The sequence below is a fragment of the Podarcis muralis genome, chromosome 1 (genome assembly GCF_964188315.1).
Source record: "Podarcis muralis chromosome 1, rPodMur119.hap1.1, whole genome shotgun sequence".
NCBI lineage: Eukaryota > Metazoa > Chordata > Lepidosauria > Squamata > Lacertidae > Podarcis > Podarcis muralis.
In genome coordinates, this window is record NC_135655.1 from 52,973,517 (window position 1) to 52,994,585 (window position 21,069).

Sequence of the window (21,069 nt, forward strand, 5' to 3'; positions counted from 1 at the left end):
GCCGCAGAAAGCCCGCCGGCCTACCTAGCCTAGCATAGCATAGGGGAAGCCGCTACAAGCAACAGCCTTCTCCCATCCCTGACCCCCAAGCAGCTGGCATCAGGGCAGTAGCTAGGGGGTGGTGAGGTGCCCCCCCCCCCGCAAATTCGGCTAAATAATATATCCATAAATATGTCTCTAAATAAAAATACCCATTATTGCCTCATAAGAAAAGGTTTTAAATAGAGGGTTAATGGCGGCGGGGGCGGAAAGAAGGCAGAAAGAAGAGCTAATTTGTCCGTGGCTAGGGTGTGAAATGGAGGGACGCGGGTGGCGCTGTGGGTTAAACCACAGAGCCTAGGGCTTGCCGATCAGAAGGTTAGTGGTTTGAATCCCCGCAACAGAGTGAGCTCCCGTTGCTCAGTTCCTGCCAACCTAGCAGTTCGAAAGCATGTCAAAGTGCAAGTAGATAAATAGGTACCGCTCCGGCAGGAAGGTAAACGGCGTTTCCATGTGCTGCTCTGGTTCGCCAGAAGTGGCTTAGTCATGCTGGCCACATGACCTGGAAGCCGTACTCCGGCTCCCTTGGCCAATAAAGCAAGATGAGCGCCGCAACCCGAGTCGGCCATGACTGGACCTAATGGTCAGGGGTCCCTTTACCCTTTACCTAGGGTGCGGAATCTGGACAGTTCTGCCAGGGGCATAAGATCACCTAGCTACGGCTCTGGCTGGCATTGGGGTCCCATACTGCCTCTGATCCTGGAGGTGGTGGAATAGGACATATTGTGATATTTGATTGTGTATTTCTCTCCCCCCCCCCCCCCGCATAGAATCAGTATTGAAAGAGACCCTGGAAGTTATTGGTCCAACCCACCCCCCTCTGCCCCCACTTAATGCAGGATAAGGCTACAGCATTCCTGGCAGGTGGCCTTCCAGTCTCTGTTTACTGTAATTACCTTCAGCGGAGCGAGGGCCTGCCTAATGCTGAGATTGTCTGCTCCACTGATTTATGCTGGGAAGAAACAAGAGTTCCGAATGTGTTTTGCACTGTAATAGTGGAAGAGAGGAGTGCCTGGCGTGCTCTGGTCCATGGGGTCACGAAGAGTTGGACACGACTAAACAACAACAGGCAAGATTGGCTAAATAAACGAATCCCCATTAAACATGATGAGAAATATTGTTTTATTTTAAATCGAAAGTTTTACAGAACAAGTTAGGAAAAAAAGCAGTCAAGCTACATAGGCAAGCCAGCAATCTCAAATATGCTCTTAATTTTCCAATGGCTGCAGCACACAAGGTGGGGCACCACCACTCCACCACCCTCTTGGCACTGCTGCTTGCTGGACCAGGCTGAGCAAGGTTGGTAGTAGGTGCACAAAAGGATAACATGCTCAAAAATGAGATACAAACAAATGGATATTTAATATTCCATAAAATATCTATTTGTATGTTTGCATGTTTGAGCACTTTTTCTTTAACCCTGTCTTCTCTATGGTTGTTGCTTTTTGTTTAGAAAAGCACAACTTTCCCTTGTGTTAGTGGGTGCACGTGTGTCTGCATCTATGCCTGCTGCCGCCACCAACCCATTGCTTCCCCTGCCCTACCCCATCTCTTTGAGCAGTCTTGCAGCTGGGATAGCACAGCAGCAGTGCTTCACCTCATGCATTGCAACTGCCTTACTAATGGTTGTAAGAGAAGCTTTATATAGCCAAAATCCATCTTCTTTCAAATAACTATTTAGAAAATTTAAGCACATTCTGGGACAAAACTTGTTTCTCAATCCTTATCAGCACCATTGCATCGGTTTTCATTTATTTTCTATGTACAGTATCATTTAACACACATTTACTTTCAAACCAGAGCCTTAAATTGCTTCTCCATTGGTAGTAGATGAAACAGAATGCAGAGTTTCTACCATCAATAAATGTGCTCAAACACACACAAGTGATTCTTCAGAACATAGGCAACTGATCATGATCCATCATTTAAGGGCAACGGTAGTGGGCAATTTTTGCTTTTCTGATTCACCTTATAGGTAGGGTTCTTCAGCTACTACTAGCCACCGTTAGTTCAGCACCCTTAGGATTCTTTGCTCTCTAGACAGAGCTCATGTGCTATGGTGATAAAACTGTCCTCTGTACGCCATGAAAGCATCTAAATGCAGGAAATTGCCAGACTGCTGCACCTTTGGATCTGGTCCCCCAGTCTCCCCTCCTCAATCCCACCCAGCAGTTAAGAAGGGATGGGGGAGGGTCCCATTTGCAGAAATGGGAACTTTACTTCAAAGCTTAATTGTGCTTGGGGAAGAGAATAAAAGGGGGGGGGGGTAGCAGAAATAAAATGAGTGGCCTACTGCTATCTCTGGTCAATGCCACTGCTAACTTCAGGCCCCCACATTGTGTGTTCCCAATGTACAACCCCCAAAAGATTTTGTGGTTCTCAGTATCAGAAAGGTTCCTCTTATCTGATCTAAAGACACAGCATTTTAATTTTACTTGAGTAAAACATACAACTGGTAATGCTTGAGCAGAGAAAGTCTAGGACGTTACCACTGAAATCTTAATTTGCATGTAAAGGCAGCCAATTTTTTAAAATGTAGTTTCTACGCTGTACATTCTCAGTTCATTGGGTCTGTAGCGTAGGGTCAATATATACACATCAAATAATATTTCTATCAGTATCTAATTTCAAACACTGTATGTTAAGCAACAACATAGCCTTGGATCCAAGAGTTCTGGTGCAAGAGGAGGCCATGTAGGTTTCCACAAGATTCCCCTTTCCCCCAATTTTCCCTTCCTATTGTAGCCTTCTGTGACACTCTATACTATTATAAAGGGTTTCCTCAATCCTCAGAGGTAGCTTTGGGAGGGGTGGTGCAAGAAAGCCCTGTTGTACAAGCACATCTTTCAATCCAGGGTACGAGTAATTTAAGGATTTTTTTCCCATAGAATTGGAAGAGACCACAAGGATCATGTAGTCCAACTCCCTGCAGTGCAGGAATCTTTCATCCAAGGTGTGGGTTGAACCCAAAACCCTGGGATTAAGAGTCTCATTGCTCTACCAACTGAGCTAAATCACTATCAGTAACTGGCAAGATTTGTTACTGCGATCTGTAGCATTTGTCTTCCAACAGTTTGATAAAGCCCACCTCTCTTAATATACTATTTTAGTAAAAGGACTAGCATCAGTAAACAAAAGTATTGCCAATGGATAAAATCTATACAGCTATCACATTAAGCCCTTTCACTTCAATCTGATCATGTAGACTGCAACAATTTCACATTTACAGTGTCTTAGGTGGGGAGATCATGTAGAAGGGAGTGAAATGGCTAAAGAAGTCTATGCTGACAAGGCAAGGATCTTGTGGCCCATGTGTGATGGAGGGGAAACTTGTCCAGTTTCATTCATAATAAAGACCATTGTGTGACTTCTTGCAAAGTAAAAATAAATGACAACAAATATTTAATGAAAGAAATACTGCATCGACCAATTCAATACCAATATTAGTGTTGTTCTGTATCAACACCAACAATGTTCCACATCAAATTCTGTCAAATTTATCACACTGACATCATTTCCCAAATCAAACATCTGTTGGTGTTAAGTGCATTTTAGTAAAGCTAGTAACTACAAGTACCAGTTACTGTTCCAAGTCACATCGAAAAAGCACATTCTAAAACAATGATGCAGAAGAACAACAAACAAAATCAACAAGTTGCTGGTTGCCTTGCCCCATGCTCCTCAGTTTTCTCTTTGTTCACGCTGGACTGTGGTCCCAAAAGAAAATCCCATTCGAAAGAACTTTAAGATATGACCAGTATTTCGCTCCACAGAACTACCAACAAATTGGTCATGATGATGCAACTCAATTCTCCTTTAATTTCTTCAAATAATAAGCTCTCAGTTTTAGGTTCGTGTCAAGGGCCATCTTTGTGAAATACCACTTGGGCACAAACTTGCTAAACCAGGCCTAGGAAATGGAGGAAGAAAAAGGTTCATTATCAAATCTCTGAAGACCAGAATTCAATGTGACTATAAGGGAAACCAAATTATAACAGTGACACTCAGATATTAACAAGATACAAGAGCCCTGCTGGATCAGGTCAAAGGACTCTCAGGGGTGGAAAATCTTTGGTCCTTCAGATGTTGAGGAATGGCAACTGCCATCAGCCCCAGCAAAAATAGACAATGGCCAGGGATGATGGAAGCAACCTGTTCTTACAGTGGCAACCAGATGCCTATAGGAAGCCCACAAACAGCACCGGATATTCTAAAACAGGAGGGGAGCCTCCAGTCCATTGACCAAACTTAGCCTGCTGGGGGTTCAAATTTATTGTCATATATGATGTCAGGTGTGGGGCAAATAAAGACATGGCACAACTGGGAGCCTTAAAAGTGCAATCCTTGTGGTGCATCGGCAAGGGAAAGCATTTGGTTCAAGGAGCCAAAGCACCAAAGCCTGCAAAAAATATTTCAGCTAAAGCCTTCTGGATCAGCTGTGCAGGGCTTTGCATAGTGGTTCCCAAGTGCCCGGCAGCCAGCTGGTGGGCAGGACAACTCACTTGTGAGCTATCTGGTGTCATCATGACATCATGTGAATGACAGGTAGGTTGTCCCAACCATCTGTCAAAGTTGACCTGCAATGGGAGTCAAAAAGGTTCTCCATCCCCATTTTCTTTCCACAAATAGGAAATGTACTAAAAGCAATAAACTGACTAATACATACCACCAATGCATGAGTTGCACATCCAGAAGTTTGTGTCTCAAGACCAATGGTGTTGAGGGCATTTTTTACATAGGCTTCAGGAGTAGGTTTAAAGGCTGATGGTTTACGGATTTTGGTCATTTTTGTAGCTACAAAATATGGTCGAACGCTCTGAAAAGGAAAGGAATAGCAGAATGTTTTTCTGGTTCTTAAAATATGCCTTCATGGATAATTATTATGCCAAGAAACAAGTATCATGATGAATACGAAGTGATTCAACATGCAAACAGCTTTCACTATATCATATGCAACAATGTTTTCACATTCAACCATTCATTATTAAATATTTTTGCTTTTCAGGTAGACTTCACAAAACAATTTATAGAAAATCATCAAAACATCAGTAATTTATGATGTGCAAATTCTTCTCCAAACACAACTAGTTCACTTTTGATGTTCTATTCCACCCCAATAGCCATCAGCTCTACTAAAATGGCCATCAGAAGACCTTGCATCAGGTAACTGCTGACAGGGATATGGTGCTTCTCTTCCACATATGTGCTCCCACCTGCTCTCTCCTCTCCCTGCCCTGCTGTTGTCACTAATCCAGTGACTCCAAATCAGCAGAAAGGGCTGGAGAAGGGGTGGCACAAGGCAGTAACAAACTTTGCCTAACTCAGGTATGCTGGTTCTTAAGGATGTGGCAGGCCTGATGGAAATATACCCTTGTGGAAATAAGATCATTGGGGTAGTTAAAAACTATAGTCACTGTTGATTTCCAGAGTATTTATTTAAATAGTAGTAATATGCATCATTTTGATACTGATTATAGGTGCCAATAAGACTACTGTCTGCAATGGAAATAGAAGATGGGTAGCTCTTATCAAGCCACATCTCACTGTGTAGCTCTCATTGTACCATACCTCTGGGTAGCATCCTGCATACACAAACCAATCTATTCTAGATTTTAAGTGAACCTTTAACACAGTTTATAAGGCCAAAATGCAAGATATAAGTTAATTAACTGTAAGTCTTGAAAAGTCCCACTTTCACCCAACACCAAACCATGGATTAATACTGTGAGCTTGAGTTGGAACAATCCCAAGTGAAGCATTAGGCTTGCATGTTAAGCCCCGTCCCCAATCTACCAGCTGCAGAGCCAGGACAATGGCTTTGGCATGTTGTGCTGTCCAAACTTGGGGTCGTAGTTCATGCTAACTCTGATCAACCTTTAACAACAGGTTGTGAAATGGGTTTGTTTAATTAACCAGAGTTTGTGATAAACCAGGGGTGGGTAACCTTTTTCAGACGAAGGGCTGTGTTCCTTTCTGGGCAACTCTTCAGGAACTACCTGCCACTGGTGGGCAGGAGGCAAAAGTGGATAGAGCAATGAATACAATTTTTTACCTTTGTAGTTTCTACACCCACCTAATACATGCCTCTCTATCCTGCATCCAGGCAATATAGGTGAATTATTAGAATTCAGGGAGAGATTCCAGCCGGGTAAACATACTTAAAGAAGGGGGGAAAACAGTGGAGGGTGTGGCCTTGAGGGCTGGGCAGAGAAGCCAGGGATGGGGGACCATATTCCTTTGTGTCCTAAAAGGTAAAGGTAAAGGTACCCCTGCCCGTACGGCCCAGTCATGACCGACTCTAGGGTTGCGCGCTCATCTCGCTCAAGAGGCCGTGAGCCGGCGCCGTCCGAAGACACTTCCGGGTCACGTGGCCAGTGTGACGAAGCTGCACTGGTGAGCCAGCACCAGTGCCGCACATGGAAACGCCATTTTACCTTCCCGCTATAAAGCGGTACCTATTTATCTACTTGCACTTAAGGGTGCTTTCGAACTGCTAGGTGGGCAGGAGCTGGGACCAAACAACGGGAGCTCACCCCACCACGGGGATTCGAACCGCCGACCTTCCGGTCTGCAAGTCCTAGGCACTGAGGTTTTACCCACAGTGCCACCGCGTCCGCTGTGTCCTACCTATGTGCTAAACCACAATCTTGATTGGATGGGATGACTGAAAGGAAACACGGCCAAAGTCCTTTTCCCAGATGCATGGAAAAAGCTGAGAAAAAGAGCTCAACATGCGAGCATGAGTCTTTGCTTGGGATTGTTTTCGCTCATGTATGTGGTGCTAAACCATGGTTTAATATTACGTGCAAACTTGCCTAGTATCTAAAGTTGTGTTGCTCAGCTACAGCACTGGGTGGCGCCAAAGGATGGACTACTGGCAACTAAACTAAATGTAGTATAGCGCAGTCATAGCATTATACAGTTTTTGGTCTAAGAGCTGGTCTATTCATCTCCGTCATTCTTTAAATTCACATTTAGTACTGTAATACCTTTCCACATTGCCTTTTCTCAATTAAATATTTTATTCATTCACCTTCTAAGATAGCTTACATAGGTGTTCCATTTCCCCAAAGTAAAGTTACAGAAAAACAGCAAAGGATCTTCCAATCACAATCAATGAAGTTAAATCCATTTATTTCAATGAGTCTACTCCTAAGTAAGGAATGTCACCCACTGAATGTTATTGTTTTAAATAGATACATTTTAAACTGCCCTAGGTTCTTAATTGATGAAGAGCAGTTTAAAAATGGACTAAAAAAATAAAACATAAAGTTACACGTTAAACCTTGTAAGTACCAATTAGCACACAAAAATTGGTTATGAAGAGCAGCAGCAGCAGTAAAAGCAACTCAATATAAGAAACTGTTCCACCTTAAAGAAATTTTGGAACAGTCATGTTCAGGCAGACACTAAAAATAAATAATTAAATAGAGCCACCTCCCGAGGGAGTTCAGTCCACAAAGTGGGCACAACTGATGAAAAGGCACTGCTTCTAGTGGATACCACTAAGCCTAGGTCAGCACTGGGACTCCAAGCAAAGCCGCAGATGTTGCCACACTTTGGAATGAGGTCAGCATCTTAACTGGTAACAACCAGTTAAACAACAGTAGAGGTATTAACAACAGAACAGTTCACCTCACCTGCAGAATGACACCTTTATTTTTGTACTCTGCACTGAGACCTTCAGAGAAGTAATCAACAAAAGCCTAAATAAATGCAATGGAAAAGTATGTTAGGAATGTACTATATGTAGATGAACTTATAGCATAATTTATATATTTTCCTCATGAAAGACAAACCCTGCCTATTTCTACAAATACAGCCTTCGGGGGAAGGTGGTATTCCAAGCCAAAAGCTGTGTATATGTGACAGAAGTTATACAAGGGGACTGCAACCAAACCATGGTTGATCGGGATGAGGATGCTAATCTCGATGCTCTCCTTTCTCCAAAGTTTCTAGAATCACATGCTTAGCTCAGTTTTCAAGAAGTACTTCATCTTCACCAACTAAAACATGTTCATAACCATCACTTTGTGTTCAAACTACAGTGGTGCCTCGCAAGACGAAAATAATCCGTTCCGCGAGTCTCTTCGTCTAGCGGTTTTTTCGTCTTGCGAAGCAACCCTATTAGCGGCTTAGCGGCTAAAAGGCTATTGGCGGCTTAGAAAAGGGGGGGAGAGCGGAAAAAAATCACAAGACTCGCAAGACGTTTTCGTCTTGCGAAGCAAGCCCATAGGGAAAATTGTCTTGCGAAGCAACTCAAAAACGGAAAACCCTTTCGTCTAGCGGGTTTTTCGTCTTGCGAGGCATTCATCTTGTGGGGCACCACTGTATATTCTCATCTACCTTAAACAGATGAATTAGAAATGGCAACGGTGAGTGCCATATATACATGCAACATACATACCACAGTTCCCTAGAAATGCAACATTCAATTTTCTAAGAATCTCAGCCTTTAGAGATTACGGTGTGGCTTGTAACATAATGCCAAACGATGGTTTAACGTGACAAGGATGAGTCACAGCCTCACATTCTCCCCTCAACTCTGTCCTCCTTCAGAGAAGCCACAGGCAATCAGAAGTTTCCCACTTCCATTTCAGATTAACTGCAGGTTAGCATGTTGTCAAGATTCCTCAGCTGTAATTAATCTTAACTAAGGGTAGTTGAAAAAACTCACTTTCTTAAACTGTTTTACAATTAATTTGTTTCAACCAAACTTAGTCAAGAATAGCCACAACTTGTGCTGCATAAAACAGCAAGCTGTGGTTAATCTAAACTGGAAACAAAAGCTCCTCAGCTCCTCACAGATGCGCTGGAGGAGGGAGAGAGCTACATGAGCCCAAACCTCACAGTGGTTTATATTCATAATGTTAAATGGTGGTTTAGTATTATATCCAACCAACCTCAATAGTGAACAAGACTGGCTTAAATCTCATGAGAAGGAGCTAACTAAGGTCTGATATGGGAGTTTTGCATCTGGCAAACTCAGAAGGACAAATAATCTCATAATTACTTGTAACCTCATAATTAGATTACTGTAATGAGCTTTATGTGGGGCTACCCTTGGGCTTAGCTTGGAAGCTGCAACTAGAGCAGAATGCAGCAGTTAGGGTGCTTAGTAGGGTACCTAGCTATACACATAATACACTTTTTGTAAAGTGCTTTGGGATGCCTCATAGGAAGTGACTCATAAATGAAATAAATACATAGCACACATGCACTAAAAGAGTAAAAAGAATAGCTGCCTATTTACTATCAAATCATGCTCAGTGCTATGTTTTTAACATATAAAGACCTGAACAACTTGGGACTAGGATACCTGGTAGACTCCCTTCCCCTAGATAGACCTCATCAATCTTTACCATCACTGGAGGCAGTCCAGCTGGTTGTGCCATCATGGCTGGTGGATTGCCACCTCGTGACAACTTTTCCATCATGACATTAGTTCTCTTGTATACCCTCCCCCTGTGCAATTCTAGAGGCGTCAACTTTGATGTGTGCTATCCCCTGCTCTGAACGTTGCTTGAAATATGAACAAGTTCATTTGCTAAATATGCTTACAAATTACAGTGACTGCCCACCAGAAAGCACTTGGTTAAATTTTTTATTCCTGATAGGAGGTGCAGTTCACAACATCTGGGGGGAAAGCATGAGCAGAGACAACATCATGTCATCTCTTACCTACAATGTCACACAAGATTTTAGGAGATATATATATATATATAAAAGCTCACTTTTTGCTGGGCTTTCTTCTTTGTGACTTAGTTTACAATTTTAATTTTAAAGGATTTTATTGTGAATTATATTCTACTGTATACCATCCAGATAACTTGGTAGGATGCGCAGTACATAAATGCAATAAAGGGATAAATAAATTTACCTTGGTTGAAGAATACACAGTCAGCAATGGAGTTGGGTTAATCGCAGAAAAAGAGGAAATGTTTAATATAACTCCCTTGGACCTGAAGAGGTAAACATAACATATCAAATGAACCATTAGAAACAGAAGAACTGAAACAGGTTATTACAGAAACCAAAGTCTGGTTTACAACTATTTTTTCCATGGCCAGTTCCCTAAGTGACAGTTTAGGTCTCAGCATGTGCTCTGTGGGTGCATATACCTGTGTAGGCATGGATACGTGATAACAACATATTGTTCTGAAATGATAATTTAATGCCTCTTAAGAGCTTAGCTTCTCTCTGGCTACTGCTTTGGTGCTTTCTTTTCTTCCAAGAGAAATGCCCAACCTCACAATCCTCTTCAGATGCCAATTAAAAGAAAAGCAGCATGAGTTAATAGGGACAAATAATTCTGATTCCGCACACTGTACAGGTTTTACAGGAGACAAATGTTGTTGTCAATGATTGTTTTAAAAAAACAAAGGAATGTTTCTTCAAGCATTTGCAGCTGAAATCCTGATGATCCTTTCTACAGCATGGCATATAAGGGTCTGGTGACTTCTGTTTCAGTGTATCTGAAGAAGTGTGCATGCACATGAAAGCTTATACCCAGAACAAACTTAGTTGGTCTCTAAGGTGCTCCTAGACAATTTGTTAATTTATTTCTACAGCATGGCAGTTTCCCACAAGCTAAGAAGCAGGGGAAGTCTTTGCATGACTAATGAACGTGGTTACTTGTAAACACTGAAAATGCTGCATCTACTGCTATTCCAAGAAGTACAAAACTTTAACCTTCTAATGTAAAGATCCATTTTATCACCAACATGGCTGTCGGGAAGTGCTGGATCTGTATGCAGCTGCCTTGCCCTATGTCACTGAATTGGCCTTCTAAGCAAAGAACTTTCTTGCCTGATTCCACCCACCCACTGATTCCTTCTGGGTAGGAAGAAGCATAAAGGTCTTCCTGAACTCTAGCATGTTCGTGAATTCTGTCTTGGGGGTGTTTTTTGTTTGGTCCAACTTATTCTTCAGTCCTGCTTCTTATTTAATAATAATAATAATAATAATAATAATAATAATAATAATAACAATTTTATTTATACCCCGCTCTCCCCGTCCAAGACCGGGCTCAGGGCAGCTAACACCAAATATAAATACAGTAAAAACATAAAAAACAACAACCCCCAAACAAATAGTTAATTAAAATAGAAGTTAGAATACAGTTTAAAATGCAGCTTAAAAGCTGGAGCCTCGTTTTAGTGGTAGCCCATAGATCAAAGCCATAAGAAGAGAAAACATCAAATATTCACCGGGGCCAACTATCCATGCTGGTGCTACATGGGCCAGCAAAAAGAGTAGAGGCAAAATTTATATAACAAAATCCCATATAAGGCATTCCATAATTTATTTATTTTTTTAAAAAAACGAGAGTCGGGTTAGACTGAGTCCAGCCCAAAGGCCAGGTGGAACAGCTCCGTCTTGCCGGCCCTGCGGAAAGATGTCAAATCCCACAGGGCCCTGATCTCCTGCAGTAGGAAGCTCCACCAGGCCAGGGCCAGAGCTGAAAAGGCCCTGGCCCTGGTTGAGGCCAATCTAACCTCCTTGGGGCTCGGGACTTCCAAAGTGTCATTATTTATGGACCTTCAGGTCCTCCGCGGGGCATAACAGGAGAGGCGGTCCCGTAGGTACAAGGATCCTAGGCAACATAGGGCTTTAAAGGTCAAAACCAGCACCTTAAACCTGACCCTGTACTCCACCAGGAGCCAGTGCAGCTGGTAAAGCACTGGATGAATGTGATCCCATGGTGAGAACCCCGTAAGGAGCCTCGCCGCAGCATTCTGCACCAGCTGGAGTTTCTGAGTCAGCTTCAAGGCAGCCCCGAGTAGAGCGAATAACAGTCATCAAGCCTGGAGGTGACCATCGCATGGATCACGGTGGCCAGATTGGGGAGAGAAAGGTAACGGACCAACTGCTTAATACGGCAGAGATGGAAAAATCCCGCATTTGCTGTAGCTGCAACCTGCGCCTCCATAGAGAGGGAGGCGTCAAAGGTTACACCCAAGCTCTTGACAGAAGGCACTGGCACTAATTGAGCCCCTGCAAGAGATGGGAGTTGGCCCCCCAACCCCATGTCGTCCTGACCCAGCCAGAGGACCTCTGTCTTTGAAGGATTTATCTTCAACCGGCTCCCACGCAGCCATCCAGCCACAGCTTCCAAGCAGTGTCCGGGGCCGAGTCAGGATGGCCGTTCATCAACAGATAAAGCTGGGTGTCATCTGCATATTGATGATAGCCCAGCCCAAAGTGCCGGACAATCTGGGCAAGGGGGCGCATAAAGATATTAAAAAGCATCAGGGAAAGGATTGCGCCCTGCGGCACTCCACACACCAAGGAATGCTGTGACAACTCCTTCCCTAGCACCACCCTCTGTCCCCGACCTGAGATAAAGGAGCGCAGCCATTGTTGGGCTGTGCCCTAAATCCCCATGTTGGCAAGGTGGTGGTAGAAAAGTTTGTGATCGGCCATGTTGAAGGCTGCTGACAAATCTAGAAGAATCAGCAGTCCCGACCTGCCTTGATCCAGCAGTCTACGGAGATCGTCTGTTAGGGCGACCAGCACCATCTTGGTCCCATAACCAGGGCGAAAGCCCAACTGAAATGGATCCAAAGCCGATCCAGAAACCTACCAAGCTGTTCAGCAACTTCTCTCTCAATCACCTTACCCAGGTATGAAAGATTCAAAACTGGATGGTAATTGGATAGATCTGAAGGATCTAATGATGTTTTCTTTAAGAGCACTATCTTACTCACTCTACACTCATCTCAAAATGCTGCCCATGGTCCACCCCTAACAATTGGATTTGCCTTTTGCAGGTATCATTTCAAACAAAATGCAATTCCAGCTTTACACAACGTAGTATGCTTTTCCTGTTACAGGTTAAAAAAACCCATCAAGCTCAATGATATTTTACTAGATCAAACTACTCATTTAGAGAATGTTCTTTGCAAACCATTTTGGAGTTTTTGTTTCAGTTGCCAGTAAGCCAAAAGCCAAACTTTGGGACCTCTTCCATTGTAAATGAAATATGGTAATTTGGGTAAGATGTTTTAAAGCAAACTTGTAGTTAGCCAGTTGCCTGAGGAGGGAAAGAATTACTTCCATGCAACTCACAGCAGGGGAATTCACTTGGTTCTCTCAAATCCTCCAATTCTAACTTTTAAAGTCACCATCATGTGATTGAGGACAGTTATTTCATGCATTCAAGCCATCACAAGATAGCTACAATTAATATGTTAATGTTATATGGGAGAGGAGTGATAATTAGCACAGAGCAGGGAAGTTAATACTTCCTGTGCATTAGGAACATGACTTTGTGGAATACTGAAGAGCATGGATAATGGAAAGATATTGCAATAAGTACGCAACACTATCTACACAGTGTTGGTGGGTCAATTTCAAAAATAGCTGCTCCTAGAAATCTTAATTGCATTAATTCAATGAGCTGGATAATAGAATAAGAATCCAAGTAAGCATGCATTCAAGAAAACTGTAAGAAAGTAAATGCTCTAAAAACCAAGTACATGCCTTTTCCTTTATACTAAGCATGCATGTTTTGCAACAGGCATAATTCAGAACGGGCATTCTTCATTCTCTCACACAAAAAGTGAATGCTTTTTTTAACATGGCGGTTTCCGTCTGCAGTTTTTACCAGTACTAAATAAGAAATACAACAAATTTATAAGTCTCTCACCCAATTTGCAGTTGATTAAAAATGTTTTTAAAATGGAGCAATCCAAATATTTTAATGCTACAGTCCTAGTGGCTACAAGATTTCCCTGAAGTCCAGGGCAATAAGGTTATCTCTTTGTAGGTACAACGCATGATAAAGTGGGACACTAGCCGGAATAGATTCAATGACAAAACAAAACGTTTCCCGTTCAACAATGGTTCCATCCAAGCATTTTTCCTTTGTGAAAGTCAAGGCTACGTATTAACCCAAAGATAGGTTAGAGGATAAGAATTATAAAACCAACAGCAATTACGGAGACTTTGCTCAGATACCAAGATAGTGGCGGGGTGGGGGGTAGAAGGTGTGAGAGAGACCGGACAATAGCTTGGCAAACTGGAACCGAGCCAATGGATCTCTTTATATATAAAATTTTACTACACATTCTCTAGCTCTCTCTAATCAGATTTGTCTAACATGAATGCACAAAGTGACTGACTGAACACACCCTAATACCTCATCAGCATTCTACCTTAAGCAAAATTGTAGAAAAACATGCTATATTTAGCTCTCCCATTGTTGTTATGGCAACCCTCGTCTGCCCCAGCTCTATGTGAAGTGGTAAAAAGCAAGCTGCCTCTGTAATACAATTAACTTCTAGAAGCGGCCGGGGGGGGGGGGGGAGCCAACAATTTAATGTTTGCCGTGATTTGAATTGTGCACCACTGCTCTAGGCAAAGATTGTGCTGTTGTGCTGAACAGTGTACCACTTATCTTTGTGCAGTATGGTTATGGATAGAATATACATAACAGGTGATGAATTTGGCTTTATGCAGAATGTAAGTAACCTTACCACAGAATGTGGATCTTTTTCTTAAGAGGGTTGGAACAATTTCTAGCACCTCGAGAAAGACTGCATAGCATTTGCTTCTCAGGGAGTGTCAGTCTGTTCTAACAACCATCTACTTGCACAAGATGCTGCTCACGAGTGGTCAGAATGGTCTGCATTGACCTTTAAGCAGACTATGAAGACATTTTTATTTCAGTGCACTTTCTGGTGAAGTGTGGTGTGCTGCTATTTTTAGATAGGAAACGGAGTAGCTATGTATTTAATTGCTTTATGTTGCTTTAGTTCTGTGAACTGCCTTGCAACTATTAATTATTTTTAATAATCAATTTCTGTCTATTTTATAGAAGGCATCAATTTCATACTACTGTGGTTTTATTATACCGCACAGAGTGGGCTGAGGCAGGGGATTAGTTTCTATTTGTATATGTGAAATCATGATCGTTGCAGTACTAAACCACCAATTTATGGTGGCAATGCATTTGATGTTTAATGCTTTTTGTTCTCAATTCTTGTGGCTATAAAATATGTTTTATAAAGTGAAAGTGCACATTTATTATGATCATTACTGTCATCATCAGCGTCATCCTAAGATAGTATACAAATATTATACACCAAACGTGGTGGTGGATTCTTTGCATGAATTACTTATGCCAAGCCCATCTTCTCCAGGTTTGGTCACAGATGGATTATCAGTTGAAGATGGCAAAACACAAGTTAGCAACCACCAATTGAGCATCCATGGAAAGTGATGGATCAAGGAATACTCCCACCCAAGTTACATACCTACTACTTAAAGAAAAGTGTAACCCCAACCAGGACAGATTGAACTATCTTATTTAGGTCTCCAGTACTCATAACCAATAATAACTCTGCTTTGTGGAATTAAGTTTCAGCTTGTTAACCTTTATTCACCCTGCACTGACTCTAGACACTGGTTCATCACCTCCCCTGCTTCCCTGAGATCAGACAATGGAATCAAGAGGAAAAGCTGTGTGTCATCTGTATCCTGGTGACATCTCAGCTCAAAAACGCCAGATGATTTCATCCAAAGATTTAATAACAATAATAATTTATTATTTATACCCCGCCCATCTGGCTGGGTCCCCCCAGCCACTCTGGGCGGCTTCCAACAAAAGACTAAAATACAATAACCTATTAAACATTAAAAGCTTCCCTAAACAGGGCTGCCTTTAGATGTCTTCTAAAAGTTTAGTAGTTATTTTTCTCTTTGACATCTGGTGGGAGGACGTTCCACAGGGCGGGCGCCACTACCGAGAAGGCCCTCTGCCTGGTTCCCTGTAACTCAGCTTCTCGCAGCGAGGGAACTGCCAGAAGGCCCTCGGTGCTGGACCTCAGTGTCCGGGCAGAACGATGGAGGTGGAGACGCTCCTTCAGGTATACTGGACTGAGGCCGTTTAGGGCTTTAAAGGTCAGCACCAACACTTGGAATTGTGCTCGGAAACGTACTGGGAGCCAGTGTAGCTCTTTCAAGACCGGTGTTATATGGTCTCGGCGGCCACTCCCAGTCACCAGTCTAGCTGCCACATTCTGGATTAATTGTAGTTTCCAGGTCACCTTCAAAGGTAGCCCCACATAGAGCGCATTGCAGTAGTCTAAGCAAGAGATAACCAGAACATGCACCACTCTGGTGAGACAGTTCGTGGGCAGGTAGGGTCTAAGCCTGCATACCAGATGGAGCTGATAAAAAGCTGCTGATAAAAATTCTGGACACAGAATTGACCTGTGCCTCCATGGACAGCTGTGAGTCCAGAATGACTCCCAGGCTGCGCACCTGGCCCTTCAGGGGCACAGTTACCCTATTCAGGACCAGGGAGTCTTCCACACCTGTCCACCTTCTGTCCCCCCAAAACAGTACTTGTCTTGTCAGGATTCAACTTCAATCTGTTAGCCGCCATCCATCCTCCAACCGCCTCCAGACACTCACACAGGACCTTCACCACCTTCACTGGTTCCGATTTGAAAGAGAGGTAGAGCTGGGTATCATCCGCATACTGATGAACAACCAGCCCAAACCCCCTGATGATCTCTGCCAGCGGCTGCATGTAGATGTTGAAAAGCATGGGGGAGAAGACAGAACCCTGAGGCACCCCACAAGTGAGAGCCCAGGGGTCTGAACACTCATCTCCCCCCCACTTTCTGAACACGGCCCAGGAGGAAGGAGCGGATTTGATGTAAATACTCAAAAGCATGAGGGGGAAAAATGGAACTTTGTGGTACACCATAGGCCAAAGGCCACAGGGTAAGACAGCGGTCTCCAATCACCACTTTCTGAGTACAGACATCTGTATGGTAATGGAACTGCTGGAAGAATGGTATCACATATACTCATCCAAGCACGATGGCCCAGAAGCATATAACAGTTGATAGTTCTGTAAACTACTGACAGATCCAAAAGAAACAGCAGGCTGGCACGTCAGGTAAGTGATAAAGAGGGATATCAAATCCAAACTCTTCTTCTTCTTCCCTTGTCCATCTCCCAGATATGTTATCCACCACAGCTATTTGTGCCAAAACAAGGCCTAAAACCAGCCTAGAACAGATCCAAATAATTGGTTTTATTCAGAAAACTCTGGAGTGGAGATGCAACTGCATATTTGAACCTGTAGCTAAAAAATATGAAAAACTGGATACATAGTTAATAACATGGCCTTTCACCATCCAAAAGAGTTCCTCTGGACAACAATGAGCAAATGCAATGGTGGCAGAGGCAAGAGTCTTTACAATCATCATCACAACCCCAGAGTTGCCTACTTCCAACTCTTTCTGATCAACTCTGGAGAAGGATAGTGTGCCATCATCCACAGGGAGTGAACAGATGATCTCCACTGTATTATGCTCAAGAACTAGAGCAAGTGGTATGGCAGTATTAAACTGGATGCTAAAGACTACTATGGTCTCAGAGAAGTTCTGAGCAAGTCTGAGATATGTAAGGAACACATATAAGAGGAAATCTATAAAAGGGAATTGAACTGTCTGCATCAACATTGTTACGGTTGAAGTCAAGAAATTCAGAAGCTTGTGAAATATACATTAGCAATTATTTGATCTCTAGACTGAGTCACCACAAGTCAGTAAAAGTGGGTGGGCAGAATTCTTATGGAGGCAAGCGGGAACTCTACCAAGAATGAAGAGATTGGAATAGATCACCTGCAGCGAGACTAGTTTTCCAGCTACCTTAGTATGTGTCTCAACTGAGCAAGAGGGAATTGATCCCTGCAGAAGAGGGGTAGGAAACCTATGGCTCTCGAGATGCTGTTGGCCTCCCATCTCCCATCACTCAGCCAGCATGACCAGTCATCAGAGATGACGTGATCAATAGCTCAGCAACATCTGGAATACCACACATTCCCCTCTGCAATAGAAGAATCCTAAAAGGATGGAAGACCATTTGTAATGCTGAACAAGACACAATGCTGAAAATGACACTTATTCCAGTCTGAAAAAGGATGAGGAAGATACCAATGGCAGGGTGTCTTTTTGCATCCATTCTTTCTTTCTAATTCATGTGGGAGGAATGGAGGAAGTGGGGAGTTTTACACTTTCAGAAAGACTTTCTGCATCGTGCAGCAGTCAAGTGACTGGGAAACCCCAACACAAACTCTATAGGACTTGGTGTGCTAGCCTTATAGGCAGGAAGCATTACAGGAGACAAGCACCAAAAGGTTGTATATATTACAGCACCATGTTATTCCAGGAGCTTCCTGCTTTTGTTTGCACACTTCCCTCAATCTGCCACCTGCAATACAACTAGAGCTTATTCTCTATACCCATTTTGCTTCTTGTGCCTCTCAGAAATGGCTTTAAGAAGGTTATTCCCGGGAACATCCCAGTAACCACAGCCACCCCCACAGAACTGCAGGTTGTTGAGTTCACACCGATGAGTCAGAAGGGTTTTTTAAAATTCCATTTTAAAAGAAATCACCACAACAGTGAAGGGGAAAGGGAAAATAAAAAAGGGAATCAAGTGGAGATAGGCTTCCACGTCTGATGATTCATGCACCCAGAACCATGACTCACACGGCATTACTTTGCCACTGAAACATGGAGGCCAGGCTGATTAGTCATAGTAATGAATTTTTCAAAGAAAGGATTCTCCCCTATAAATAATGATGACTGTCTGGATAGTATTTGTGTGACTCACCTTTCCAGCATGCTGGGCAGCACCAATCGTGTCATCTGAAAAAATAAATAAGAAACAAAAACCTGGTGATTGAGTGGGATGCAGACACCAGATTGAGGGAAGCCTCTCTGCCTCCTCATAAAGAAACCGACACCTCTTCACCTCAAAATAGTCTAGGAGAATTGAAGGCCTTCATTTGTGGAAGCAGCATATTTTTATTCTATTGGTGTCACTTGGTTCTTGTACAAAGCATGTGCAGTGAATCAGATGAACTCATCTGTACTTGTTACAGCACACACCGGTAGTCTGCTCTTCTTTCTTGTTTGTGCTGCTACAGCACCACTGATTAGGGGCTTCTTAATACCATCTTGGTGAAATTACAGTCAAATACCTCATAATACTGATTCTAGGCACTGATTTCTGGTAGACGTACAAGAATTCTAGTTACGCCACCACCATACCACAAAGTTCAAATGATGGCATAAGGACAGTGGAAGCTTTGTGAGGATTATCATGAAGTTTGTATGGTACTATGATTTAAGGTAGAAAGAGAAACAGATGCTCTTTTGGCTCCATTCTACCTTAGATTCTATGATTCTTCTTAATAGGTACCAACCAATTCTAAAATCCAGCATCACAGTATGCTAAAGTGTGAGAACAGGACAAGCAATGCAATCCACAATGCGGCCTCTATCATAATCTTTAATGGCTGTGAGCCATGGGCAAATCTTGCTGACATGAACTGAAGTGGTCTGGCTACAATGCTTGCTTCTTTTTAATGGATTGTGCCAGGTCTAAACAAATCGTTGGTGTCATAATTGAAGCAGAATGGGGACAGCCATTTTGTACACATTTTGCATAATGTCCTATCCTACACAATTCCTTTGCCAAGAGATGGCCTTGGAGGATGTAGATGTCCTGGGTCCGTCATGGAGTAAACTGGTGACTTTTGCTGAGTCACACTAATCATAATGTGTAAAGTGGGAATGAAAAACAACCTATGCCAGACAGAAGTTGCAACAATGTACAAACTTGTATAGCAATTTACATTTTGGGAGCGCTATTCCTAATTTCACCTTTTATAATTGCTATGATAAACTGTCATCTCTATACCATTGTATTTGGAGATGGAGGAAAGGATAACCATCCAAACATAACAGAAACCTTGGAGAATTAAATCCAAGCTAAATATGACAAATATAAAGGTATTTCCTGCTTTTATTAACTATCACTTACAGTCTTTCAGTTAAGCATTTTCATGTGGTAATGGGACAAACCATGTAATCATAGTGATTGCAAGGGCAATCAAGAGCTCATGACCACTTCACATGCAGTGTCCACCTGAAACATCTCAGAAAGGCCACATGCTTGAAGCTCTTTGAATACAAGAACAGTCAGTAGATGTGAGCATTTGCACTGGTGTGATGTGCTTATGTGAATCAGTGGGGCTCCTTCCCCAACATCATATTCTATGGAGGCGGGGGAGATGCCAGGAATAGTGCTTTAGAAATTATAACTAATTTTCAGAACTCCAAGATTATGAGCATTGTGGGTAACAAAAGAATAGTTTTGGACCAGAGCAGGCTACAGAGAGCAAAATGCTCTCTGGTGGATTCCCTCTGATGAGCCCTGATGGGCAGGCAGCCATAACACTCTGAGTGTACCATTGCTTACAGCCACCACTGATGTTTCCCTACAGTGTCCCAGAGCATTCCGAGAGAGAAAGTTGTGTTATTATCAGCTGCAGAGTCACTTCCAGAGGCTACTAAAGAAAACAGACTTATGTGGAAGCTATTGCTCCAGGATAGCAATTGTAACAACCTGACAAAACAGGAGTGTGAAACTGCACCTACAATAGGCAGACTGCATGGATGAATACGATATTTACGACAAACAATTGAATTACTTGATACTGACAAATAGAAAAAAGGTGCCATATCCTCTCCCCGCACATCTACACAAGGTGGCACTTACCTTGCACACAGATATGATATTAATATTCACCAGCTTGTCAATTGTCTGTAAGAAAAAAAAACCATAATGACATACAGCACTATAGCAGGATACCATAAATTCCTGATTTAAACAAAAACGACAGCAATTGAGATGTATGACGTGCTTATTTACTTAAGTCAGGTAAGGAAGCAGTTGTTAAATTTTAAAAATAACACAAAAGTTTCCCACTATCACATCAACTATACTCAATACAGAACACTTCACAGGTATGCAGAATAAGTACCTTTGCTCTGGTAATAAATGCTATTGAATAACTTACACTGTTTCATGTGATAAGGAAGAGAACTGGACAGAGATGCTCCTTAGCTTCATAAATTCTTGGCTGATAATACAAATCTCAGCAAACTCTGATTTACCTCTGAGTGGCTAGAAATAAGCGTGTATTTTCTCAAGTTT

At 42.6% G+C, this 21,069-nt stretch overlaps 1 protein-coding gene across 1 annotated transcript in view; it reads right to left on the reverse strand.

Annotated features, from left to right (window-relative positions):
* Nucleotides 1–1,144: 1,144 nt before the first annotated feature.
* Nucleotides 1,145–21,069, reverse strand: part of HSD17B12 (hydroxysteroid 17-beta dehydrogenase 12) — a 52,551-nt gene continuing 32,626 nt past the window's right edge. The window contains exons 6-11 of the mRNA XM_028727689.2: nucleotides 20,632–20,676; nucleotides 18,679–18,713; nucleotides 9,920–10,001; nucleotides 7,680–7,745; nucleotides 4,706–4,855; nucleotides 1,145–3,949 (exon numbers count right to left, since the gene is read on the reverse strand). Of these exons, the coding sequence (XP_028583522.2) occupies nucleotides 3,845–3,949; nucleotides 4,706–4,855; nucleotides 7,680–7,745; nucleotides 9,920–10,001; nucleotides 18,679–18,713; nucleotides 20,632–20,676 (483 nt within the window). The 3' untranslated portion in view covers nucleotides 1,145–3,844. The remainder of the gene's footprint in view (nucleotides 3,950–4,705; nucleotides 4,856–7,679; nucleotides 7,746–9,919; nucleotides 10,002–18,678; nucleotides 18,714–20,631; nucleotides 20,677–21,069) is intronic.